Below are 27,977 nucleotides of genomic sequence, written 5' to 3'. Positions count from 1 at the left end.
ATTGTGAATGCAATTTTGCAGGTTCGGTAATATATGTCTTTCTATTAAAGAAACAAAGACTAAAGTGATTAAACCATAAAGCAAAGACACGTTCACCTTGAACCTAAAATTGAGTTCTATTTTCTTTTCTTCATGCAGCATTAACTGTAGGCTATTACCAAAACACAAATTCAATAAGAACACACATTTGGCAGCATTATTTTGGGAACCCTAGATAATCTATTAGGCTTGATAATTTTGATTATTATTGTCTTTACATTTATAATTGTCTTTAGTTCTTGATCTGTTGGCTAATAGTAATTTGCACATAGTGTCGTTGACGGATGCTTGCGTGATGGCAAATGGAGCCGTTGGAGATGGTAAATGTTTGGATTTGGGGAGGTGGTTATATAAGATTTATTGATAACGTCATTTTAATGCTTTTTTTTTATCAAACATGCAATTCAAATTTAGAAATGCCTTTTTGTTTGTTTTTCATGTTTCAATAAATTACATTTTTAAAGCAAAATCAATCAAGCAAATACATGCACCGTCCCTTGGCAGGGGGGTTGACGATGTAATCTGATATTGCATTATTTCTTTTTAAGGCTATTATAGTGAAAATATTTTTTACATATCGCCCAGCCCTATTACCTATCCAAACTTGCATGCTGTTTTGCAGAGCACAGGATGTCTAAGGTCCATTATCAATGCTGCATTTATATTGAAGTCAAGATTTATGCGATGACAAAATGTGTCGATGTATGGCAGACTCTTAATGTTTTCATGGGTTGTAGTTCTGTGCTGCTTTATGATACTGTCTGTCTCTAATTGATGTGAAACTCTTGCCATCAGTTTGCCAGTCCTCCTAGACATGCTAGCAGAGATGTCCTTAACAGTCACATCAGAAATGGGGCTGATTAGCATTACCTGGGTTAGTTCAGGGTTTATTGGTCATGGTAGCACCGTCTTCATTTACTTAATTTACTGTTTATGTAGCATTTGTATCCATGTCTTTGTTGAGAATATTCATTCCATGGTGTAATCACAGTTGGAATTAAGCAATAATGTAGAAGAGGCTGGCTGTGCTATTTATGAAATATCATAGCTGAAATGTAAATATTAAGGCTGATTTCAAATCAGTAGTATAATCTGACAACAATGGTATCATAAATTGTGCTGTTTTAGCTCTGATCACACCACATAACACTATTCAGGATGATTCAGCTAATGCGCTGAGACATTCTCCATGAAAACTGACTTACCAAAAAATGATTACCTATTTTTACTGTAAGGTGGGACTTCGATTACTAGACTTGACTAGGTTACAGTTTTATCCATTCATAAGTAAACCTGCGACCTGATTTATCCTGTACTGTATCTGACTGTTCCTGTCCTGACACATAATCAGTAACAAAACTTTATCCTATTGGTGCTGCACATTGATAGATTAGCTAGGTAAACAGGTGTTTTGCATCATAGCTGTTACTATATTGTGTATTTTAGTATGGCTGGAACGCTGTATGTATTTGTTTATATAGGACTTTATGATGTGGAATTGGAGTGTTGTAATGGTATTAACCTGAGCATTTTTAAACCAATTAGCCATTTTGTAACTAAATTCCGCATTCTTAAAAACATTGTTTTGCAGTTGAGATTGTGTTAATTTATTAAAGTTTAGCAGGGCCATATCACCCCCAATTTATTAATTAAGTTTTTTAAAGATTAATTAAAAACTGTTTAATTTAAATTAATTAATATAATTTTAATAAAATGACAATCATTTTCAGCACACCATTTCATAATTTTTATTAAATGAAGTGCTTCTATACAGATCTTCACAGCACAATCCAAAACACAATAATGGAGTTATTTTTTCTGTCAAATATCACAGTATTAATGAAAGCATTGATTGTTCGAAACTTTTATGAAGTACAACAGCAGCCTTGCTTGTGAGATAGTGCTCAAATATAATGCAATTATTATTCAATAATTTTAATTCTTATTATTTATTACTACATTGAATATTACATTTTACAATTTCTATTTAAATTTAGCTTCTTTTTTTTTGGTGGAAAGCTGAATGAAGCAATTAGAGTTTGTATGTTTTGACGACAGCTTCACACGTCCGGATAAGCAGTTTGCCATATGGCTTAAATGTGCTAATTAAACGCAAAATGCTGCAATTTAATTGCATAAATATATAGTCTGCATGTGCTGCACACTTCAGGCTTAATTCACACTCTGCTGTCTGTAAACTGTTACAAACACAGAGCTCACGTGATGCTTATGATGAGGTGTTACCATTGTATGAGTGGCTGGCACACTCATTACATTTAAAGCATGCAGCACATTCAGAGTGTATATTTATTTAATTAAAAATCAGCCTTCTTTTGTTTAATCATCACACTAGGACATTTCATGGTTTTAATCTTATTTATTAAGCATTAATAAATACATTTTATCCAAAATATGTCAAATTCTGTGACTTTCCATGTTTAATAGTTAATTCTGTCCATGTTTTCCACATTGTGGAAATCATAGAGCCCTAGTTATGGTTTACATTTTGAGTTTTTCCATTTTAACTAAAATGATTCTTAAAGTACATTTATTTAGCACTATGCTTCCCATTTGCATCTTACTATTATTGAACCCATAAGGTCCCTTCATTGCACTGTTTTTCTCACACAGCAGTCAAAGTATTTTTAGTGTCAGTGTTCAGTTCGCACAGCTGAGATGCTGTTCTCACAATCTTTAAAGCAGAGACTTACTCAGGGCTGTGAGGAGCCAGCTGTTCCTGACCACATGAGTAAAAGCTGTCCTCACACTCTGATGACACAAGCAATGCTGTGTTTTAATACAGCAGTATTTTTTTGCATTACCTGCCAGCACTTTGCACTCTTTAAGAAACATGAGAGTATTAGAGTGAAATGGCAAAAAAAAAAAGAAATGTTGATCTAGTCAAGTTAGTCCAGCAGTTCTTGATTGTCTTCGTATTCATATATATGAATTTGTAGTACACTTTATGTTGATGCATGAAGGTATTAGTGCAGCCATGTATTAAGTTAAAATGTTGATTTAGTAATTAGAGAATTATTATTATTTTTTTTTTTTAGTTAAGGACCCTGATGAAAATGAACAATGGTTTTACTATAGTAAACTATTACAACGGTTTTCTTTGCAGATATCATGGTTTTGATACAACTAACCATGGTTTTATAACAGTAACACTGTAGTTTCTATATAATAACCATGATTTTACTATATATTGCAGTATGCATGAAAGTAAACATGTTTATATTGTGGTTACTATGATTTTACTACAAATGCCGTGGTTAAACTATGGTTACTGTTGTAAAATAATTATAGTTATTTAAGGGCAAACCTGTCGAAGTGTTTACCAGATAGATTATTCTTTGGATTTGGAAGTAAAATTTGTTTTCTGAACAAAGGAAATATCGAACCGTACTTCGAAACAAACTGTTTCATGAAAATGAATCAAACTTCCCAATGCTTCAAATGAGAGGGAGATGGTTTAGGAAAGCTTTATATATATGAATCGTCCAAACAAATTATTGATGTGGATGGATGATCCCGAAAACATGGATGGTTGGCAACTCGACATGAGTGTTCTTTACTAGGGATGTCCCGATCAGCTTTTTTTGGCCCCTGATCCGATATGTAAATATTCAATATCTGCTGATACCGAGTCCCAAAACAAAAATAACAAAGTAACTAAAAGATATCTTTTGCTTAATGCAGTTAACTTAGTGCAGCTAGCATTTTTATAAAACTCACATATAAAATCAACTTCTACTTAGAATGGTGTAATAGCTTATTTTAACTTAAATATTCAGGTACGAAAATAAATTACAAATCTGTATAGAGTTCTGTATGGATGAATAGAAATCTTACACTTACAAATGGTGTAAACGGCTTAACAAACAAAAAATGTATTCTATAAAAATGAATTCAAAATGTCACAATTCCACTTAAAGGTGGGGTAAACGGTTACACTTGAACAGGCCCAAGTTCAACAATAATGAAACTGTTATTAATAGTTCTGTTTTCAATATTGACAACTGACATATACTGACAACCAGTGAAAACCATGAAAGCATCACACACCGCAGAGATACATTAAAAAATAAGAAAAATATATTCATAACAAGCTCTAAAACTGCTCCAGTGAGAAATCATTAATGTCTATGGTCTGTTTACTGTCTTTGAGTTTTGCTGTAACACAAATCACTAATTATTAAAAATGCATGAAGACGCTGTGTCATTATTGAAGGTTAAATAGTGATATTGTGACCAACATTAATCTGATTTAAATTGGGATGAGTGACTGATATTGAGAGTGCACGTCTTTTATTGACACGAGAGAGCTCATGTTAAAGAAAGTTAAGCTAAAAGCGCTCATGATCGCTCAAACAGTCTCTATCACACAACACAACATCTGATTGTCACAACTCATGTCATGTATCATGTATTTGTATGTTTATTTGTTGTTTAATTAGTTTTTAAACCTGTTAGCAGCCTCTATATCCTCTTCCTGTTCACAGTGCAACGAGTCCAAATAACTACCGTAACGACTCTAGAAAATGGGCAAATTAATATTCATACACATGTAATTCTTACACATTTTTAAAAACAAACCGGCATATTCATCTCAATTACATAATGTCTGAAGGTTTAAATTCGTGAATGCTTAGAATTGCCAACAACTCTCCCTCCATAGGCCATTCTGCCATGCTTCAAGGACTGAGAAAGCACTCATTCATTAGCGGAGCAGTGTATGTGTGATTTCCTGCATGCTGCAAAAAAGATTGGCCTTAAATCTAGGCACGAACGGCCGATCGCGGATTTAAGATGAATATCGCCCGATTTTGATCGGTGGCTGATCGATCGGGACATCTCTACTCTTTACAGCACATGCAGACGTACACACGTGAGAGTTTGAAAGCAGCCGAGAAACTGTGATTGGGTACAGAATTGAATCGATAAGACGCCCAGTTTTCTATATCATCACCCATGAATAAAGCAAAATCATGTGGTAAAAAATACCAACTGTAATCATCCACAGCCTCTTAGAGTCCTCCATTGTTCCTCATATTCTATGGTTTGTTTTGAATACATTTACTACACAGCTGGGGTAAACATTGGAAGTGTGTTACATCAAAGTTAAGTCTCTGGTTTAACTCAAACCAGCCCATCTGTCACCAACAATCAGTCCAAATCACTGAGATCACATTTTTTCGCTATTCTGATGGTTGATTTGAACATTAACTGAAGCTCATGACCTGTATCTGCATTATTTTATGCACTGCAGTGCTGCCTCACGATTGGCTGATTAGATAATTGCATGAATGATTGTTGGTCCCAGAGGGGCTGGTTTGAGAATTTCTGTAACTGCTAATCTCCTGGGATTTTCACACACAACGGTCTCTGGTGCCAAAAACAAAATCCATCCAGTGAGTGGCAGTTCTGTGGATGAAAACACCTTGTTGATGAGAGAGGTCAACAGAGAATGGCCAGAATGGTTCGAACTGACAAAGTATACTTTAACTCAGATGACCGCTCTGTACAATTGTGGTGAGAAGAGATGCATCTCAGAATGCTATTCTGAGACTGATGTACTTATCATCTTGTTTAGTTGTACATCTGGCCTTCCACATCTCTTTCTGTCCTTTTTAGAGCCAATTGACCATTTTCTTTGAAGACTGTAGTGTACGCCTTACGTTTTTTGGCAATATCAATCATTGTATTTCCTTTATTCCTCAAACCAATGATTGTCTGATGAGTGTCTATAGAAAGCTTTTTGTTGTTGTTGCCATATTGACGTTAAGACATGCCAGTCTATTGCATACTGTGGTAACTCAAAAACAAACAAGTAGACAATGTTAACCGGTTGATACGCAATCGCCCGCACACGGTAGTGATGTCACTCTGCTTGCATTTAATATATAATTTACCGTCTATAAATGTAATTAATGTTAACAAATTATACATCTTTTCAAAGGTCTAAGGGTTCAACATTGAAATCCGAACTCTGTTTCACGATATAAATGCTCCAGAAACAGAAATTTAGTTATTTGTGCCAGGAGTACAAATGAAAACATGCAATATCAAAATGGGACTTCATACCTCTGTTTTGAACACGAGATCACCAGATGAATCCAGTTCGCCACACTTGGGTCAATTGTCCATGTCAAGCGTTCTTTGAAAAACATCCAATAGCACTTTTTGTCCATAAGAGTGATAAATCTGAGAAATATTGATATTCTCCATTGTTTACATGAGATATCGTCATTCTTCAACAAACTATGCGATCTGAGCAGGATTCATGTTGTAAAACTGTATATTATCTCATATATTAGAGTCTCATAAACAAAACGAGCCTGTCTCAAGTCTATTTTTAAAAATACGCATAGTTTTATTCAATATAGCCAAGCAGTGCAGTCAGATTTTGTGTCGTCTTGAAAGTTTTACTCTGTACACCGGCAGCGATTTTGCATAGAAAAAACTTTGCCGGAACCTCGTTTTTTTTTTTTTTTTTTTTTTAGATCATCTTCAAATTTGAAACGTAACTTCTTTAGTCTTTTGGCTTTGAGAACATTGTATTTCTGGGTTGTCTTGGTACTTTTATTATTGTTTATTTTAGATTATAAAATTTTTAATTTTTATTATTTTATTATGGTGTTCAGCACAAAATATTTCCATTGCTATAAACTTCAGCTTCTCTAACTTTAAAGGGCACCTATTATGGCATTTAAAATGTTCCTAATATTGTTTTGGGAGTCCCCAACAACAGTTTTACATGCATGCAGTGACAAAAAACACTTTTGTTGTCTTATAATATGCATTTATTTTTACCTGATTTGCTCACCGACTCCCAAATGATTCGTTCAATGACTAATTTTTCCAAACCCCTCCTTTGCGTGACGCTAATCTGCGGTGATTGGTCAGATGACCCAGTCAGTTGTGATTGGTATACTCTGTGCAGAGATTGTCGGAAACGGAACGCCCATCACCGCTTTGTAGTAAAAAAATCAAAATCAGAGAAGGAATTTGAGTTGATTTATGTTAGCGATCATAGCCCAAAGTTCGGTGGTAAACACCCAATCAGTTTGCGTTAGCCCAACGCATAAACATATAGGTAAAGCACTGCATTACTACAAGTTATTGCTCTATTCTTTATGACAACTCCAATAACATTGACAAATATTTCACATATTTAAAAAAATATTGACATTGGAGACCTAGAAGCTGCGCTGAGCGTAACTTACACAACACACACAAATACTTATTAAGCATGCTAAAAAACACATAAAAGCAACAATTATTAATAATACTTACAGGTTGTGATTCGGAGGAGGAAGCTGATCCAAATAAACTTGGTACTGAACCTTCCTTCAGTATCAACCGCTCGCTGAATCCACACTTGAAAGCATTCATGTTCAGTAAAGCAATCGTCATTAAAATGACGCTAACATAGCACAAGGTTCGGGCTATACTTGTGTGGTATAGTTGTAAATATAAACTCTAGCCACTGATTCTTCACATGCTCGTCCCTGGGCAGTGAAAAAAAGGTCGCTTTTGATATGCACTTCAGAACACAGCGCCTTGTTGTCGACATGATGTTTTCAAGTTTTCCTGGTGTTCTGCGCCACAGAATGAGTGGGCGCGCCAATTTGATAATTTTTAATCTTGACGTCACAACGAAAAGGAAAATGACTCATTGGGAAAACGATTCATTAAATTGACTCAGAGTCGACTCCTACTTTTGAGAGACCATAACTTTTTTTACGGTGAACTTTCATATATAAAACTTTGCAGGATGTTTTTGTTCACTTAAATCTATGTTACACACTACATGAAAGGTAATTTTCAAAATTCCATAATAGGTGCCCTTTAAAAAAATAACAACATATATTAATTCAGAATCTTTGGAAATAAAGCCCAACGTGTCTTCTTCCAAAAGATACTACAACTGTGTCCATACTCCAAAGGGTCCAGTAAATACAACCATTTAAGTTCAGGTATGTCATTTTCATGGTGTGTGCTCAAAAAGGGGGTGCATACCAACAGGTTAAGCTTAATTTAACAAACCAAATAGCTTTCAACTGTGTTTGATTTAATGGCAAGTGATTTTCTAGTTCCAAATTAGCAATTTAGCATGATTGCACAAGAATAAGATGTTTGAGTGATGTCTGCTGGAAATGGAGCCTGTCTAGATTTGATAAAAACTTAAAAACAAATAGTGATGGTGCTGTTTTTTACATCAGTAATATCCTGACTATACTTTGTGATCAGTTGAATGCCACTTTGGTGAATTCAAGTACCAGTTTCCTTCCGAAACAGCAAAATCTGTACATTATTCCAAACTTGTGTGTGTGTGAACAGTTGAAGTCAGACGTTTTTCATAATTCCTGACATTTCATTGTAGAAAAAGTTCCCTGTCTTAGGTCAGTTAGGATCACTACTTTATTTTAAGAATATTAAATGTCAGAATAATAGTAGAGAGAATTTTTGATTTCATCACATTCTCAGTAGGTAAGAGGTTTACCTACATTTTGTTAGTATTTGGTAGTATTGCCTTTTAAATAGTTTAACTTGGTTCAAATGTTTTGGTAGCATTCCTCAAGCTTCTCACAATAAGTTGCTGGAATTTTGGACTATTCCTCCAGACAGAACTGGAGTCAGGTCAAGTCATTTTTATTTGTATAGCCTTTCATAACACGCATTGTTTCAAAGTAGCTTTACAGAAATCATGCATTAACAGAAAATGAAACTGTAACATCTATTATGTCTTGAGTCATCATTGTGTACTTTGATAAAAATATTTGTATTTAGGAATCCAGTGAGCAAGCTGAAGGCGACTGTGACAAGGAACACAAATAAAAAAGATGTTGGTTAATGGAGAAAAATAATTAATAATAATGCAGGCAGAGATCAGTGAGGTGCATCGCAGTTCAACCGGCCGGTAATTTCAGTGAGGTCTATCCTAAGTCCAAGGTTCAGGCAATGGCATATGATGTCATATCCCATGTCTTATGGTTTGAGTTGGCATCAATTCATCATCTGAAGTCCATCGTAATAGACTGAAGTTATGTTTGGCTGGTACCGTAGTCAGGTTTGCAGGCCTCCTTGCACATGCTTTTTCAGTTTTGCCCACCATGTTCTATCGTATTGAGGTCTGGGCTTTGTGATGGCCACTGCAATACCTTGACTTTGTTGTCCTTAAGCCATTTTGCCACAACTTGGGAGGTATGCTTGGGGTCATTGCCATTTGGAAAACCCATTTGCGAAACGAGCTTTAACTTTATGGCTGATGTCTTGAGATGTTGCTTTAATATATCCACATAATTGTCCTGCCCCATAATGGCATCTATTTTGTGAAGTGCACCATATATAGATACTTGTCTACCTGTTTCCTCCAGCATCTTCACAAGGTCCTTTGCCGTTTATCTGTAATTGATTTGCTCAGTCATTATGTACATTAACAAAACTTAAGACCATGGTAAAAATGTTTTTATATATATATATTTTTATAATATATATATATATATATATATATGTATATATATATATGTATATATATATATATATATATATATATATATATATATATGTATATATATATATATATATATGTGTGTGTATGTATGAAATATACATTTTATATTCAGAGCATGTATAATATATACAATGCCATTCTAAATTTACCTTTAAAAGACAAGACTTGATTTCTATACTTTTTCTCTCTCCCTTTTTGTCACATCATTCAAATATTTAATATGACAATAAAATAATAAATATTGTAAGACGTGATGAAGCATACAGTCACTATTTGGATTTGTAAGGCAGTGTTTTATGTTACTGCTGAACATCAAAAACATTTGACCTGTAATATTTTCATTAATTTCATATGGCAAAGGCTTTAAAGAAGATACCATTGCTGGATAAATGTATAAAGGATTGTCATTGAAAGTGGTGCTTACTAATGGCAATTTTCCACTGCACGTTACGGTTCGACTTGCCTCAACTCTACTCGCTTTACTTTTCTGAGCTTGTATTTCCATTGCCGTTTAGTGCCGCATCAATGTGGGTGGGATTATAGACTGATCTGTATAGTTGCATCGCCTCTGATGCCGTGACAACGTCTTAAACATGACACAAACTGACCAAAACAACTGTTAGCTACTAGCTCATTGTGCTGCATAAAGCAGTTGTTTCATGGCGATTTCTTTTTCACTAGTGTAACAGTTAAATTGGCCAAGTTGTTTAACGTCCCATCCTCCATCGTGGCTGCATCCAGGGCACTCTCCCTCCCATTGCTCGCCGGTTTAGATAGCGTCCATTTGGTCGAACCACTTCCACTTTTCCTTGATGGTTCTGTAGTCACTTAAGTTTTTTTTAAACTTTCCTACACTGTCGGTAGGTTCGGTGGTAGCCGTGTGCAGCCAACAGCTGAGACACTTCCTGAGAGACTTTATCGCTTCGCTCATCGTTAACGAGTGGACCGTCTACACCTCGTTTATTGACTGATATTGTGGTTTTTGCGCACAGCAATTTCTTTTTTCATAATTCGAAAGTCGCTCGAACAAATGATACTGCTATCGCTGTTATTATCTTTAAAACTAACGGGTTGATGTCATGTGTCGGAAATCCAGTGACTCTGGTGGTGACGATTCTCCCTGAACAATCAGTGATCTGCAGGATTTTGACGTCACATTTAGTATCGGCTCGGCTTGCTTGGAACCTCGACCGAGGTGGTACTAAAAAAAATATCAGGTACCTGGTACTATCCACAGTGGAAAAGCGAGCAGAGTCGAGTTGTACCGTGCAGTGGAAAAGCCCCATAAAGTTCAGCACTATTTTACATTCAGTGGAAAGTTGTCATTCATATTATACATTTTAAAAACTATCAGCAATTAATCGGCTATTGGCCTGTTTTCCCACCTTAGTTATTGGTATTGTCAAAACCCACTATCATCGACCTCTAATCTCAACTTCGTTGTTTTTACGATGGCGTGCCAGAAAACCCTGTAGGCCTTACACCGATCAGCCACATCATTATAACCACCTGCCTAATTTCGTGTTGGTCCCCCTCTTGCCACCAAAACAGCTCTGAACCATCGAGGCATGGACTCCACAAGACTTCTGAAAGTGTTTTGTGGTATCTGGCTCCAAGATGTTAGCAGCAGATCCTTTAAGTCCTGTAAGTTGCGAGGTGGGGCCTCCATGGATCGGACTTTTTGGTCCAGCATTTCGGCTATAGATGCTCAATCGGATTGAGATCTGGGGAATTTGGAGGCCAAGTGAACACCTTGAAATCTTTGTCATGTTCCTCAAACCATTCCTGAAAAATGTTTGCAGTGTGGCAGGGTGCTGCTTAAAGAGGCCACTGCTAAAGAGCATCACACTGCCTCCGCCGGCCTGCCTTCTTCCCATAGTGCATCCTGTAGCCATCTTTTCCCCTGGTAAATGACTCTCACGCACCTGGCCATCCACATGATCTAAAAGAAAACGTAATTCATCAGACCAGGCCACCTTCTTCCATTGCTCCATGGTCCAGTTCTGACTCTCACTTGCACATTGTGGGCACTTTTGGTGGTGGACAGGGGTCATAATGGGCGCTCTGACCTGTCTGCGTCTACACAGCCCCATACGCACTGTGTGTCCTGACAAGTTTCTATCATGGCCATCATTAAGTTTTTCAGGAATTTGTGCTAAAGTAGCTCTTCTGTGGGATCAGACCAGACGGGCTAGCCTTCGCTCCCAACGTGCATCAATGAGCATTGTGTAAGTCCACTTTTTACTTCCAGTGACATCCATGTCTTCAGTTATGATAGGTGTTGGTGAGAAACATGCATAGGAGATCAATATTTAAGTTTCTTTTTACTCTAAATTTGAAAGTCACATGTGATGACTGTTTTGTTTCACTTTCACATCTGAAGATTTACAGTAAACAAAGGACTTGGTCTGTTTCTCTATCATGTTGCTTCTGAAGACTTAGATTTAACCACTGAAGTCATATGGATTACTTTTATGCTGCTTTTGTGATTTTTGGAGCTTCACAATTCTGGCCAACATTCACTTGCATTGAATGGACCTACAAAGCTGAGATATTCTTCTAAAAATCTTTTTTTGTGATCAGCAAAAATAACAAATTCATACACATATGGGGTGTCATGAGATTATGATGAGAGAATTTTCATTTTTGGGTGAACTATCCCTTTCATATTTTGTGTGTTAAAGCATAGTTCCGGAATAAAAAGTAAATAAAAAAAGTAAAACAATATTTTGTTGTATTTAGGGGTTGGGGATGTTAAGGGGGGCGCCACGTCGGATCTCGCCTAGGGCACCAAGTAAGCCAGAACCTCACTGGAGTGGTTGCTGATGGGTTCGTTTGCCTCGGTTCTCTGATTGGTGGATTTTCCTCCTCAGGATCATAGTTGTAGTTATTCATCAGGAATATTAAGAAATATTACACATGATTTAAAAAAAAAATGAAGTTGAATAAATTTGACTTATGGGTTCAGCAGAAGCATAACATTGATCAACAGTCTCGGAGTTTACTGCAGGCCTTCCTTAAAAGGTTTAACAATCAATTTCCCTATGGAAAAAACCGGACCATTGCACTCTGTTGTTATACAGAACTTTTATATCATTTACAGAAAGCCAACAATGTCTGTGGATGACTGTTACTTAGCTTTGAGTTAAGGTGAAACAGAGGAATTGTGCTTGTTCTGTCAAGCTAAAGTTGACATGCGTGGGTTTTGAATAATCTAAAAGCCATGCACTAACTGAACTATAATACAGAGGTGTACCTGTACCAGTCAACTTGGTTATACAGTGGCCTTTTAAGTATGCTAATGGATGTCTACTTGCCCCAATAAGGTTAATTTGAGGGAAATTTAAAAAACGTGTAGCCTCATGACTTTCATGAGTGTTTTTAGCATCCTTTTCAATTGAAGATGGCAGGTCAGTCTTCTCTCAGGGAAATATTTTAATTGTCAATTAGCTTGTAGCATGTCATTTCCATTCCTCTATCTCTAACCTACATCCTTCTCCACTGCAAACTCCATTATCTGACAACTGTACAGGGTAATGTCACGTGCCATGTGTTTGTCTTTTTCCCGTGCTAGGCTGCTTGCTCCTTTGTAAGGCTTTAGCTTTGGCCAGTGATCTCACTATGTTCCCCCAGGCTGCCTGTGAGGCATCTCAATGGAGTGACCTCCCACATTGATTCCAGCATGTGTGGGTTGATTGTGAAAGCACACTTCTGCTTGGCGCTTGGACTGTTTTCTCAAGAACTTTATTATCACCTCATACCAGGGAATACACACTACTTAGTCCTCATACTGCAGTTACTTTAGCTACAGATGTGTTTCCAAAAGTTATATATAATCCAGAGATCTCAAAGTCTTTTTTTTTTCTCTCAATTGAAATCACGAGTCATGTTTCTTTGAAGGGGTCATACACATGGTGTGCTCTTGAGTAGAGTAGGCCTCGGTGTGTCAGTCTCGTTCCAATATGTCCGTATTCTTAAGACAAGCACAGACAGCTGCCTCTGTGAAAGATCTGACCACCCACCCTAGCTGAGACCGTATTCTCTCACTGGCTTTTTCTTCCCAGTGGTGAACTCTTAATCCAGGCTCTATTAATCTTGCATCTTTCTAAATCAGGCTATCCAAATTGTATAAGTAGTGTCTTTATATGCTCTTATGCATAATCATCTTAAAATGTATGGCTTGGCGATAGAGCTGGGAATATGATAATATTCATATTAATATATATCTCGTAAATATTTATAAATGTATTCATATATCTCATAAATATATCTTTGTATTTGCTCTGAAATGCCTTGAAAGAGTGTCTTAGCTTTTTTTTTTTTTTTTTTTTTTCAATGGAAGGAACCAGAATTTCAACTAAATCATTGCATTGTTGAATTTTTTATGTAAACTAAAATACTATAAAAATGTGAAAATTACTTTGAAATAATCATGGCTTGTTTTCCTCACTGCTGTTCACTGAATTAACACAAAATGTATATTTAATCTTGTTCATGTATAGGCAACAATATAACAATATAAAGTAATAATAAAAAGTAACGTTTTTAAAATGTTTTAGTACAAATTTAAAAATGTTTTAGTAAAGATGTATGAAAAATCCACATGGGATTAAAATGTTTTTTAACAGTGAATAATTTTTTTTTTCAAATTATTATTATTATTATTGACTATATACAGTATATCTCTATAATTGTGTATTTGCTTGGAAATGGCTTTTTTTGTATTATTTTTTAATCAGAGAAACCATAATTTTAACCAAATAGCCATTGTATCCAAAAAGGTTCAAAATGTTTAATGCATAAATGAACACAAGGATGAATGTTATTTACCGGTAATAATTTTCATTTATATGCACCAATATACAACAATACATTGTAATAAAAAAGCATTATTTAGGGACTTGTATTTTTACTTTAAAATCAAAAAAGAAAATTGTGAATGAACAGGGTGTGCAAAAAATGAACTATTATTTTTTTAAACCCAGTTGAATGTTATTGTAATACTGAATTATTATTTTGGGATCTAGTCAAGCTTATTATTATAATGTAATATTAAATTATTATTAATATTTTTATTTCGAAGTTTATATTTTTTATTTTGGCCAAACACTGTACAATTTCTTGTTCTTGTTTTGTGTTTTTAAGTTCCTATGCTATTTACTGTCACACGTCATGGGGGGCCTTTAATCTGTTCAGAAAATGATACACAATGCTCATTAATTTGCTTGTCAGATATTTGAGTTTATTTGACTTGTTTATTTGATAGTTTTTTTTTTTTTTTTACATAAGGTGAAGGTAGAGTCTTACTGTCTTGTTTGCTGTGCTATGTATGCTGTTTTTACATGTCAAAATATAAATGCCCCTAAAATGTGCATGTATTTTTCAGTGATTAGGGATGCCTACATTCAGTTCAGCCTTATTCGTTCTCTGATCATACATTTTTAGGAAAGCATCCTAGAAATGTAAAGGGCAAGGGAAAGGTTGTGCCGCAAGCTCACTGCACCTTCCCTGTTTCTAGGAAAACTGCATGAGATGACCTCCTCGTGTTGTCATGAGAGCCTGCAAGAGCTTTTTTTCTAGAGGAAGGTTGAGGGTTTGGGTTGTCTATAAATACCCCTCCCCTTGCCTCCTCTCATTCACTTAATGGCCTTTAAGAGGGGTCAAGTTGCACAGCTGCTCTCACTTGCTAATGTTAACCTGCTGTGTAGAGCTCTACTCCTCTGGGTCATTTCCTTCTGTCAGCCTTGTGTTGGTTCCCCTTTAGAAAATTAGCTGTGGTCCAAAATGAAATGGGCAGATTTGCCAGGGCATCTCATATTCAATCATAAAAAATAAAACAAAAATCTCCCAATTTGGCATGCCCAATTCCCAATGTGCTTTTAAGTCCTTGTGGTGGTGTAGTGATTTCGCCTCAATCCGGTTAGCTTAGGATGAATCCCAGTTGCCTCCGCATCTAAGACCATCAACCCACGCATCTTCTCACATGGCTCGTTGAGTGCGTTGCCACGGAGACATAGCGTGTGTGGAGGCTTCACGCCATCCACCGCAGCATCCAAGCTCCACTCTCCACGTGCCCCACCGAGAACGAACCACATTATAATGACCATGAGGAGGTTACCCCATGTGACTCTATCCTCCCTAGCAACCGAGCCTATTTGGTTGCTTAGGAGACCTGGCTGGAGTCACTCAGCACACCCTGGGATTCGAACTAGCTACCCAGGCCCCAATTGTAACATAATCTGCGCAAATTGGTGGGGTAATGCTCATGGTCAAGCTGGTTGAGTTTAATACCTAAAGGTGAAGTGTGTAATTTCTGCACAGCTAGCTGCACCTTATTTAGCTCAACTTTAACCTGCTTAAATATCAAATGGCAAAGGGAAATTCTCTCACCACAAGCATTTTATGGCAGTTTTGGCCTAAATAAGCCAGTTTATGCCTAATTCTCATTGTCATAAGATTTAAGAACTTTCTGTATATCACTTAATATGTATGTAGGCCCATATATGTTTATCAGCTCCATAAGTTTTGTCAGTACAGATATAGCCTTCATTTACTGAGAACAAAGACTTGCTTCTGTGTAAATTGTGCACTTCATAACCCTCTTGTCATCGATCTGGTCAATTTTACCTTGCAAAAGTGATATGGGTTATGAGTAAAGAGAACCTGTATGGTTTGTTGATGTCCTGTGCTGCAAAGCAGTGTTTAGCTGCTCATGAACATGTCAGAGGGGGATATTCTGTATTGGGTTCACGTCTGTCACAAATGTCCTATTCCTCTATTTTGTCTTCCAGGCTCGAATAGCGTTCCTCCAAGGAGAGAGAAAAGGTCAAGAAAATTTGAAGAATGACCTCGTTAGAAGAATAAAAATGTTAGAATATGCATTAAAGCAAGAAAGGTTTGTAATGAATTTGAACTTTTTGCCTTGTTCTTTGGGAAATACTTTGGATTTAGAAAATAAGTTTTAATAGCATTTCTAAACATAATTTTCTCACCCATTACCAGAGCAAAATACCATAAGTTAAAGTATGGGACAGAACTAAATCAAGGTGAAGTGAAAATGCCTAGCTTTGAATCAGGTAAGAAGACTATTTGAAAATGTATACTGGCTCCATGTTTAGTTCTGAATGTACTGATGTGGTTATTTTGTCTATTTTTTCCCTAAAGAAGATACCAAAGATACAGAGGTCTCGGCTATACCTCAGAACAGTCAGTTAACATGGAAACAGGGCAGACAACTCCTCAGACAGTAAGTGACTTGTGTCCTTGTCACTGTTGTGTCATGTCATCTTTCTGTGGGTGTGAAAGTATCAGTCTGCCTGTTAAGAAAGTTCATGGGCATCTGTGTCATCTTATTTATGACTAATTGTGTCATCTGATTGTCTTAGCATTATGTGATTCTCCTTATTCTCCTCCTCCATTTCTGCCTTTTTCAGATATCTTCAAGAAGTAGGTTATACAGACACAATATTAGACGTTCGGTCACAGAGAGTGCGGTCATTACTTGGGCTGTCTGGCTCGGAGCAGAACGGTTCAGTGGAAACCAAGAACCTAGAGCAAATTCTCAATGGAGGAGAGTCTCCAGCCAAAAGAAAGGGACAAGACATGAAAAGGTACAGATTTGCACAACTGATTTATTTGGGTTTGTGCAGATCGATTAATAGACATCTGAATGACTGAAACGATTTTCTTCTTGGCTGTAACTTGGTGATCATGATCCTTTTGGTTTAACAGGAATCCAGAGGTTCTGGAGACATTTAATTTTTTAGAAAATGCTGACGATAGTGATGAAGAGGAAGATGAAGAGGGCGAAATAATGGAGGATGTACCAGACAGAAGTGATAAACGCAGGATAAAAAAACATAAAATTAAGGTGAGGAACAATTGTAGGGGTAGTTTTGATATGTAAATGGTTCAGTGATGTTTGAGTATTACAATGAGTTGGCGCTATGGAATACCATTTGTAAGGTATAATGGTCGTTATCACAATATGGTCATTATCACAATATGAAGCAATAAAAATGCTATTTGCCTAATAAATATTGATTTGAGATGAAGATAATTTAGGGCTGGGAAATGTAAATTTTCCTAGCTGACTGTTTAACATGTTTTTTGGGGGTTTTTTACTTTCTGAAACTTCACAAATGTTTTCCCCCACTTCTTTTGGCTAAAATTGGCATATATAAATTTGCAGGAGCTACATGCTTGACACAACTGCACATCCAAGCAGAGAAAATGATTTTGTGGAGCAGTGCATGCTCATTCATTAAGTGCGATGCATGTCACCGGGCATAATTAACACAGGAGCAGATTTACTGTATGGAGAATGGAGACTTCATCCACAAACGGTGTAGGAGAGATATGGGCAACCTGCCATACTGTATCTCTTTGCATTGCCGAAAACACTTTCTCACTGTCACCTGAACCAGTGTCAGAATCGAAATGGTGTGATTTAGCAATCAGAATGAAGTATTCAAGAGAGCCTTATGGTAAATTAACTTGCTTGACTGATTTTCCATCAGGTTGGAAATGAAGGTTTGGCATCTGACTTGCCAGATGACCCTGACACAGAGGAGGCATTAAAGGAGTTTGACTTCTTGGTGAATGCGGAGGATGGAGAAGGTGCCGGTGAGGCTCGGAGTTCAGGAGATGGCACAGAGTGGGGTAATATATTTCTCACCAAACTCAAATAGTAATATCATTACAGATGATAATTTATCTGTGACAGCACACAGAGTGTTTGAAAAATTAGGTATAGGTTTGCTTTTAGGGTTAAAAGAAAGCTTATAAATGAAATTGAAATTAAAATGTCATGATTTACTCACCCTGTATTATTTTCTGTCTTCCATGAAACAAAAAATGATGTTAGGCAGCTCTTATTCCATACAAAAAAAGTAGATAATTAGTCATTTTTACTACCTATAAAGGATGAAAAAAAACACCTTAAATATGTTCTATATGACTATAGCCATAATATAGCTTTAGAAATTAAAATAGTTATTCACTAATAATATTTCCCTCTGTCATAGCTCTGAAATCACTTTGAAGGTCACATATATAGACATATATATAGATGAGTCTGCATATAGAAAGGAGGTTGAACGGCTGGCTGTCTGGTGCAGTCAAAACAACCTGGAGCTGAACACGCTCAAAACGGTGGAGATGATAGTGGACTTTAGGAGGAACACCCCAACATTGACCCCCTCACCATTCTAAAAAGCACTGTGGCAGCAGTAGAGTCATTCAGGTTCCTGGGCACTACCATCTCACAGGACCTGAAGTGGGAGACCCACATTGACTCCATTGTGAAAAAAGGCCCAGCAGAGGTTGTACTTCCTTCACCAGTTGAGGAAGTTCAACCTGCCACAGCCACTGCTGATACAGTTCTACTCAGCAGGCACTGAGTCTGTCCTCTGCACTTCAATAACTGTCTGGTTTGGTGCAATAATGAAATCAGACATCAGAAAACTACAGAGGATAGTTCGGACTGCTGAGAGGATTATTGGTTACACCCCCCCCCCAATGGCACATCCAAGTTAAGAAATGATTATAGGAATATGGTACTATTTTATATTTGTGTACATTATTATTATTATTATTAATATTTTTATACAAAATATTTTTCTGTGGTAACAACTTATTACTACATAAAAATATGAAATGTGGGCTGGGACCTATCACAAAGATAGGATTACACAATGGACAGATATGAATGCAACATGCATCAGTTTATATATATATATATACAGGTGAAACTCGAAAAATTAGAATATCGTGCAAAAGTTCATTAATTTCAGTAATTCAACTTAAAAGGTGAAACTAATATATTATATAGACTCATTACAAGCAAAGTAAGATATTTCAAGCCTTTATGATTATGGCTTACAGCTTATGAAAACCCCAAATTCAGAATCTCAGAAAATTAGAATATTACATGAAATCAATAAAAAAAAAGGATTTTAAATACAGAAATGTCGGCCCTCTGAAAAGTATAATCATGCATATGTACTCAGTACTTGGTTTGGGCCCCTTTTGCATTAATTACTGCCTCAATGCGGCGTGGCATGGATGCTATCAGCCTGTGGCACTGCTGAGGTGTTATGGAAGACCAAGATGCTTCAATAGCGGCCTTCAGCTCTTCTGCATTGTTTGGTCTCATGTCTCTCATCTTTCTCTTGGCAATGCCCCATAGATTCTCTATGGGGTTCAGGTCAGGCGAGTTTGCTGGCCAATCAAGCACAGTAATACCATGGTCATTGAACCAGGTTTTGGTACTTTTGGCAGTGTTGGCAGGTGCCAAGTCCTGCTGGAAAATGAAGTCAGCATCTCCATAAAGCTTGTCTGCTGAAGGAAGCATGAAGTGCTCTAAAATGTCCCGGTAGACGGCTACGTTGACTCTGGACTTAATAAAGCACAGTGGACCAACACCAGCCGATGACATGGCTCCCCAAACCAACACAGACTGTGGAAACTTCACACTGGACTTCAAGCATCTTGGATTGTGTGCCTCTCCATTCTTCCTCCAGACTCTGGGACCTTGGTTTCCAAATGAGATGCAAAATTTGCTCTCATCAGAAAGAAGACTTTGGACCACTGAGCAACAGACCAGTTCTTTTTTCTTTAGCCCAGGTAAGGCGTTTGACATTTGAAGCCCATGTCCAGGACCCGTCTGTGTGTGGGGGCTCTTGATGCAGTAACTCCAGCCTCAGTCCACTCCTTGTGAAGCTCCCCACACATTTGAATGGCCTTTTCCTGACAATCCTCTCCAGGCTACGGTCATCCCTGCTGCTTGTGCACCTTTTTCTTCCACACTTTTCCCTTCCACTTAACTTTCTATTAATGTGCTTTGATACAGCACTTTGAGAACATCCAACTTCTTTTGCAATTACCTTTTGAGGCTTTCCCTCCTTGTGGAGGGTGTCAATGATGGTTTTCTGCACAACTGTCAGGTCAGCAGTCTTCCCCATGATTGTGAATTCAACTGAACCAGACTGAGAGACCATTTAAAGGCTCAGGAACCCTTTGCAGGTGTTTAGCTGATTAGAGTGTGACACTTTGAGCCTACAATACTGAACCTTTTCACAATATTCTAATTTTCTGAGATTCTGAATTTGGGGTTTTCATAAGCTGTAAGCCATAATCATAAAAATTATATCAAATAAAGGCTTGAAATATCTTTCTTTGCTTGTAATGAGTCTATATAATATATTAGTTTCACCTTTTAAGTTGAATTACTGAAATTAATGAACTTTTGCACGATATTCTAATTTTTCGAGTTTCACCTGTATATGTCATTTTTATTCTGTAAAAATATCCTAAAAAAGATTTAAAGCAAAATACATTTACTTAAGTAGCTACACTTTACAAAAAGAGATTTTTCTCTTGTTTAAAGTACACCCTCACTTTTGCTGTCTTTATCTCTGCCCCTTTTTGTCTTGCAATCTTCTCTTTCATCTAAACCACTTCTAAAACTAATGCAAGTGTCACCCAGACCTATATAGGATATGCATTGTTGGTAGAGATGAAGCTTGTCAGGTTTATATACTGTATGCAAAGATTTGATTATCTTTAAATCAAGTCCATTATTGCTATATATGCTCTACATTATATTTAAAGCAATATATATAATATAATATTAATATTGTCTGTCATAATTTGCTGACCCTGATGTAGTTCAAAACCCATATGTCTTTCTTTGGAACACTAAAGGAGACAATTTAATGAATATCCCTGTTCACGTTTTTGTATAAGGTTGCAGTTGAAAGTGACTCGCTTTAAAAAGGAACCAAACGTATCATAATAGCAGTCCTTGTGACTTGTGCGTCATATTCCAAGTCTTCTCAAGGCATGTTTTTAAGCACTAAACAACGCAAGCCACTGTGAACAAGAGTCGTTCATAGCGATCATTAACATGCAACAGATGTAGTTTTTACAAAAAAATGATTAGGTCAGGGTGGGGGAAGGGGTTAAACCAATAGCTTAACCAATCAGGGAGCTCAGTTTATGTCTCCAAGGTGTGGCACCTTGTTTACTGGGCCCTTCTCTTTGCGTTCCTATTCTTAGCTGAGCCTCTGCCATTCCCGCCTGGTGGGGGCAAGTCCTTTATCATGGGCTCTGATGACATGTTGGAAAGTGTGTTGGGCCTGGGAGACCTCGCCGATCTGACTGTGTCCAATGACGAGGGTGAATACAGCTATGATGTAAGTACCAGTGCATGACACACACTATGCTGCTCTCCTTTAATAATATCCTTCCAATGCCAGATACAAGTTGGCATTAATGAATGAGGAGCCTCTACTCTTTTAAAATAATTTATACTTCCTGCTAGAAAGCTTGTATCTGTTTTAATGCATTCTTTAACTGCTAACCATCAGTTCTGTCATAATTTTCTCACCTTCATGTCATTCCAAACCCATGTGACTTTCACAATATGCACCATTTACTTTAATTGCATCTTTTTTCCATACAATGTAAGTGAATGATGACTGGGGCTTCTGCCTAACATCTCCTTTTGTGTTCCATGGAAGAAAGAACTTTTATTATACAATTTTCATTTTTGTATGCGCTAAATCGTGTGTGTGTGTGTGTGTGTGTGTGTGTGTGTGTGTGTGTGTGTGTGTGTGTGTGTGTGTGTGTGTGTGTGTGTGTGTGTGTGTGTGTATGTGTGTATGTGTATGTGTATATGTGTATGTATATGTGTATATATATATATATATGTATATGTATATATATATATATATAATGTGGGTTGCTGTGCACTCAAATAAGACAACTATCCCAATGCCTCACTGTCAGTCGACCTGCAATTTCCAGGTTTCATTTCACAGTTGTTTAAATTCCTCTACTCTGGCCCTCCCCCACGCTCTATTTTTAGCTGCCAGCCAATAAGGACGCGTTCAGGAAGACATGGAATCCCAAATATACCCTGCGGAGCCACTTTGATGGAGTGCGAGCCCTGGCCTTCCATCCTTTGGAACCAGTGTTGGTCACCGTCTCAGAAGACCACACCCTCAAACTGTGGAACCTCCAGAAGACAGTTCCTGCCAAAAAGTAAGAGCTCACTTTAGTTCTGGAAATATTGCATGAATGGGTTTGATTATTAGTGCTGATTAGAGGTTGAACGAGAGTGGACTTTGCAGGTATGGGAACTAAGGCTGATAATTGAGTAATCCACAGATAGTTTTTAAAAGCGATTCAAAAAAAGATTTCAGTCTTTCTTTACTATAACTAGCACAGACTAGATAATGTGCCAAAATACACAAGGGGCTCTTGACAGGGTGTTGGGCGCCCAAGGCTCATCAGTGCATACGGGCAACAAAAGCTATCCTGTCTGGCTATCCTATTTTCTTTTACATCACTGAGATGGCTGTGTATGTGTGCGCTGTTTACCTGGGGGAGTGATGGCACCAGGATGCACTAAGGGAAGACTTCAAGCCGGTGGAGGGAGTGTGATGTTCTGAGCAATATTCTGCTGGGATACCCTGGGTCCGGCCATTCATGTGGATGTCAGTTTGCCATGTGCCACCTACCTAAACATAGTTGCAAATCAGTTACACCCGTTCATGGCAATGGTATTCCCATATATAAACCATTCCCTTACATCGTTTGGGAATGGTTTGATGAACATGATGAGTTTCCCCAGATATCTATCTGATTGAGCATCTGTGGGATGTGCCAATCAGTCCGATCCACTGCGGCTCCATCTCACAAATTACAGGACTTGAAAGATCTGCTGCTAATGTTCTGTGCCAGAGACAACAGGATATCTTCAAGGGGTCTTGTAGAGTCCATGCATCAGTGGGTCAGTGCTGTTTAGGATGCACACGGAGGACCAACAGGATATTAAGCATAGTGCCGGCCACAGAGGAACAGGGATGAATAAAAAAAAACGATTGGAATAGTTACCAATACCGATTGTTCCAAAAAGCAACTATAGGCACTGAATAATCGGTAAAACCGATTTATCGGTTTACCTCTAGTGCTGATTACCTCCAAAATGGTAAAACAATCAGCAGGATAATCAGCCTGGTGAATATTTTGGTCTATCACTGCTGTTTTGAAGAAACACATTGATTTGTCATATCGTGAACATTGTCTTTCCCTGGTTTTCATTTTACAGCTTAACAATGTTTTTATTTTGTTTTGCAGAAGTGCCTCTTTTGATGTGGAGCCTATATACACGTTTAGAGGGCATATGTGAGTATTTATTTCAATATATTAATTGTATGTTTGAGTTTTATGTTTTTTGTTTCAGGATGTTTCAGAAATACACAATGCATTGATGAGTGTCTAAAACCCGCTTATCAAAGTAACAACAAGTGTAGTTCATCATATTAACTATGCACATGTTCCACTGGGTTTGAGAGACATTTTGAACCATTTATTTTTTTATCTAAATCCACATATTGAAAATGTGTTCACACATTTCTTGTTGGGTGAAATGATTTGTTATTGTGATCAATATTTATTTACTAAGTTGTTCTCTTTTCTGTTTGCTCTCTGTAGTGGACCTGTGCTCTCATTGGCTGTGACCTCGAATGGCGAGCAGTGTTTTAGTGGTGGAATTGATTCAACAATACAGTGTTGGAACATCCCCGGCTCTAATGTGGACCCTTATGACACATACGGTGAGAAGAGGGCATTTATTTATCATTATAAAATGGATGGTTCTTCTCCTGGATGCTGATAGATCATTAGACATAGTTTAGTCAAGCACAGCTATGACCTCTTCAATTTAGTATTTTTATCACTGTACAGCCTCCATAGCTGACCATTATTTGTGTTACATAACGTTTTGTTACTGTTTATACATCAGGGACTATTCCTTCTAACAGAAGGATGGTGTTTGATAATTTTGCAAAATAAATAAAAAAATACATCCCATCCATCCATTTTATATATTCAATTATCCTACAGTATATAGGGTTGCTGGTAGTGCTGCAGCCTTTCCCAGCTGTCTCAGGCCAAAGGTGGGGAATAAAAATAACATAGAAAACGTTAATAAACATTTGTTTCCTTAATATATGTATTGTGTGGTTACCGTTTTATGAAAGCAATTAGGCACTCGAGGCAGTGCTATATTGTGAAATATAATCAATGGCCCTCAGCTGTGATGATTTTCACCATATAGCCTGGCCTCGTACCTTATTAAAAAAGTATAAAAGCAATAGAATGTTAGTTGTTTAACAGCATAGCAGCCTGTTTGGCCATTTAAGTCAGGTGACTCAAAGGTGCAAGCAGTAATTTTGTATTTTATTATTATTATTATTCCTAATTGCTAAACTTTGTAACAAAGAAATAGTAATGGTTGAATAGTATTTTTGAAATGTTTATAATAATTTACACTCGCATGAAATTTCTGAAAAAGATGGTTTATGCTACATATGGTGCTGGGCGGAGATTCATGAGTACCGCCATGTTGAGATCATACGACCAGATGAAAATGACTCACTTTTTTCAATAATCCCTTGAACTCCTGAAAAAAATTAATCATGGCTGACTGTGTACAGCACATTGTTACAATGACATCGGTACCTAATGCTGTGTTCCATTCAAAGTCAGATGTAAAATATTCTTGATTGATATCTCCGACCAAGGAAAGAAAACTGCAACGCTCCCGTTAGCTAAGCAGGCGTTCGACTGTCAACAGAGATGTCTCCTAGTCCTTGTTATGCAAACAAGAACGCAAATTTTCTTATGTTTAAGGGATTAAACGAAAGCGGTTTAACATGCCTAGGATTCTCCCAAAGAGCGCAGCTAAATGTGACCATGTAAACACATAAGCGGCATTCTGACGCGTGTTTGAAGAGTGCACATTTGTGTGAACAGACTGGACAAAAAACATCATTCGATGGATCCCAACAAGTCAACGGTAGAAAGAATTCAACATTTTATGGGAGTACAATGGGAAAAGCACATACAGTATAAACTATACCCATTTATACAAACCAATGTAAAATATCGACGGTCCCTCACGTGTGAGTATATGTGCTCGTACATTGGGGGAATCCCAGAGTTTTACGTAAGAAACCCCACTTTTGCAGTGCAATTCGTCTGCAGGTCATGATAGAAAGTTAAGAAAACAAACATGGCAACAACTCGGGAATAAAAATAGTGAAGTCTTACTCCGAGACCATGTTTGTTATTTACACAAGTGTTGCATGGAAATCACATTGCAGTGGAAAAAAGCTGCTTACTGACCGTGTCGCATGTATACGGGACACCAGTGCAAGTAAACCAGATTGCTGTTTTCTCACAATATGCTGCTTTCTCACAACAAAACGCTTTCTGGTGTCCATGCAAATGTAGTCACTGCTTCAATGCTAGCATTTGTGCTACAGTTGTACGATTATCAAAAGAGAATATAATGTTCCATGTTTTGTACACCTGTCTCTGTAAACGTTTGTTAGATTTAATGGTGCCTTCACATGCTTTCGGAATTATCGTAAATACGGAAGTTGGAAGTTGCACAAGAGCGACCCCCTCAAGTACTAATTAGGACCAGGAAACTATTATATAATTTTTATACTGGAGTTTCCGAGTTGGGAGGAGTTGTGAACTTTCAACATGGTGGAGGAGAGTATGATTTTTGTAGTGATCTGTAGTGCTTTTATACATTTTTTCTAAATAAACCTAATTGTTGACACTTGCCAATTCGGTCATATACATTTACATATATCAGCAACCATTTGATGCATATAGTACATTTTTACACCAAGAAAATTACATGTATTTGCCAATAATACCATTATCGTCAGCAAGGTGAGTAATGCATATCATGTCGTCATAATAAAATTTCCTCAAGAAATATGTATGACTGAAACTGTCGTTGTCCATGTTTCCTGTTCTTTATGACAACAAATCACCTGAACTTAACGTACTTGGAATTACCACTTCAGAAGTGGGAAGTAGGATAATTCCAAAAGTACTTGAAGGCAGCGTTATGTCATCTAAAATAGGAACATTGACTCATTGATCGATACTATTAAATAAAAGTGAATGTTTATCACCAACTTTGTACTTCTCCCTGGTTGCCAACATGTTTGTGTGATGACACGCACCTGCATCTCAGCGAAATTGGAGTTGAAGATTTCCACGCAAGTTTCCAAGTTGGATGTCTGACTTCAAGCAGTGTTCCGTTGTACTTTTCCTAGCAGGAAATTGGAAATTCAGACTTTCTAAATTGAATGGAATGCAGCATAATACTGTTTTTGAGTGATGTTGCATCTACACCGCTTGGTGTCAGCACAACATGAACACAAATGTTACCAAGTACACATTTAATAAAATGTTTTCTTCTTTCAATCCTGTTCACTAGTGCCATCAATACAGCATGTGTGGCTCAAATTGTTCTCTATTTTGCTCAGACCCCAGTGTGTTGGCTGGTTCATTGTTGGGGCACAGTGATTCAGTGTGGGGATTGGCTTACAGTGGCATCAAAAACCGACTGCTCTCCTGTTCAGCTGATGGAACAATCAAGTTGTGGAACCCTCAAGAGAAGTCGCCATGTCTTACCACATTTAACTTAGATAGAGGTGAGGGCAAGATAACCACCGTTACTTTATCATTACACTGTAACTTTGATGTGGCATTGAGTTATGTTGGTTTATTTGATCACTACTTCATTGTCCAGATCATGGTATTCCCACATCCATTGACTTCAATGGGTGTGATCCAGCTCATATGGTGGCCTCCTTCAACACGGGAGATGCCATCATTTACGACCTGGAGACCTCACAGCCTGTCATGGTGTTCTCTGCACAGGGAGAGAGCGGTAAATCCTTCACATTTCCACTTGTCCTTTTCAGCCCTTCACAGCCTAAGTGCTCTATTGTAGATATGATGTCACATTCTGCTCACTGAACAATGTCAGCAGGTCAGCCTCTGTATGCTAGCTTGTAGCATCATAGAGAGTTTATTTGTTGTTCATTAATCTAATCATAGAGTGTGAGTTGAATTGGACATTTACTTGTGATGTTTATTGCCTTCTGCTCGTGTTGCAGCTATTCCGTTTGGAAATCACATTAATAAAATAGTCAGCCACCCCACTCTGCCAATTACAGTCACAGCACATGAGGATAGACACATCAAATTCTTTGATAATAAATCAGGTGAGTGTGTTTTTCCAAGTGTATAATTCGATATTTTCTTTGTATCGCTTTACATGTAATTACTAGTGCTGTCAGTCGGTTAAAATTTTATTTGTGAATAATCGCTTAATGTTTCGTAGTTAATTGTAGATTTTGAAAGTGCTGAAATTTAACTCTAAATATGCTTATTTTCTTGTCAAAATGCATTTATTTACATCTTAGGAAAGGATAGAAAAGAAATGCTTTATTAACATTTTCCAACAAGTCTTCCACAGTTTTGATGTTTTGTACATCAAATAGCATTAAGCTATTAAGCTCCTTTCCCCATCACT

General features: G+C 37.3%; 1 protein-coding gene across 2 annotated transcripts in view; it reads left to right on the top strand.

The window, feature by feature from the left end:
• strn3 (striatin, calmodulin binding protein 3) overlaps nt 1–27,977 on the top strand; it is a 37,485-nt gene that overhangs the window by 5,350 nt on the left and 4,158 nt on the right. The window contains exons 2-14 of one of the 2 annotated variants that reach the window (XM_052145030.1): nt 16,351–16,454; nt 16,562–16,635; nt 16,727–16,805; nt 16,993–17,169; nt 17,291–17,429; nt 18,079–18,220; nt 21,620–21,756; nt 22,431–22,606; nt 23,705–23,752; nt 24,062–24,183; nt 26,923–27,090; nt 27,189–27,329; nt 27,559–27,666. In XM_052145030.1, the coding sequence (XP_052000990.1) occupies nt 16,351–16,454; nt 16,562–16,635; nt 16,727–16,805; nt 16,993–17,169; nt 17,291–17,429; nt 18,079–18,220; nt 21,620–21,756; nt 22,431–22,606; nt 23,705–23,752; nt 24,062–24,183; nt 26,923–27,090; nt 27,189–27,329; nt 27,559–27,666 (1,615 nt within the window). Of the gene's footprint in view, nt 1–16,350; nt 16,455–16,561; nt 16,636–16,723; nt 16,806–16,992; nt 17,170–17,290; nt 17,430–18,078; nt 18,221–21,619; nt 21,757–22,430; nt 22,607–23,704; nt 23,753–24,061; nt 24,184–26,922; nt 27,091–27,188; nt 27,330–27,558; nt 27,667–27,977 lie in introns of both variants that reach the window. The other variant, XM_052145029.1, reaches the window with a different exon arrangement.

This window comes from Xyrauchen texanus, chromosome 16 (genome assembly GCF_025860055.1).
Source record: "Xyrauchen texanus isolate HMW12.3.18 chromosome 16, RBS_HiC_50CHRs, whole genome shotgun sequence".
Classification (NCBI taxonomy): Eukaryota; Metazoa; Chordata; class Actinopteri; order Cypriniformes; family Catostomidae; genus Xyrauchen; species Xyrauchen texanus.
This window is presented reverse-complemented; position numbering and strand designations above follow the sequence as displayed.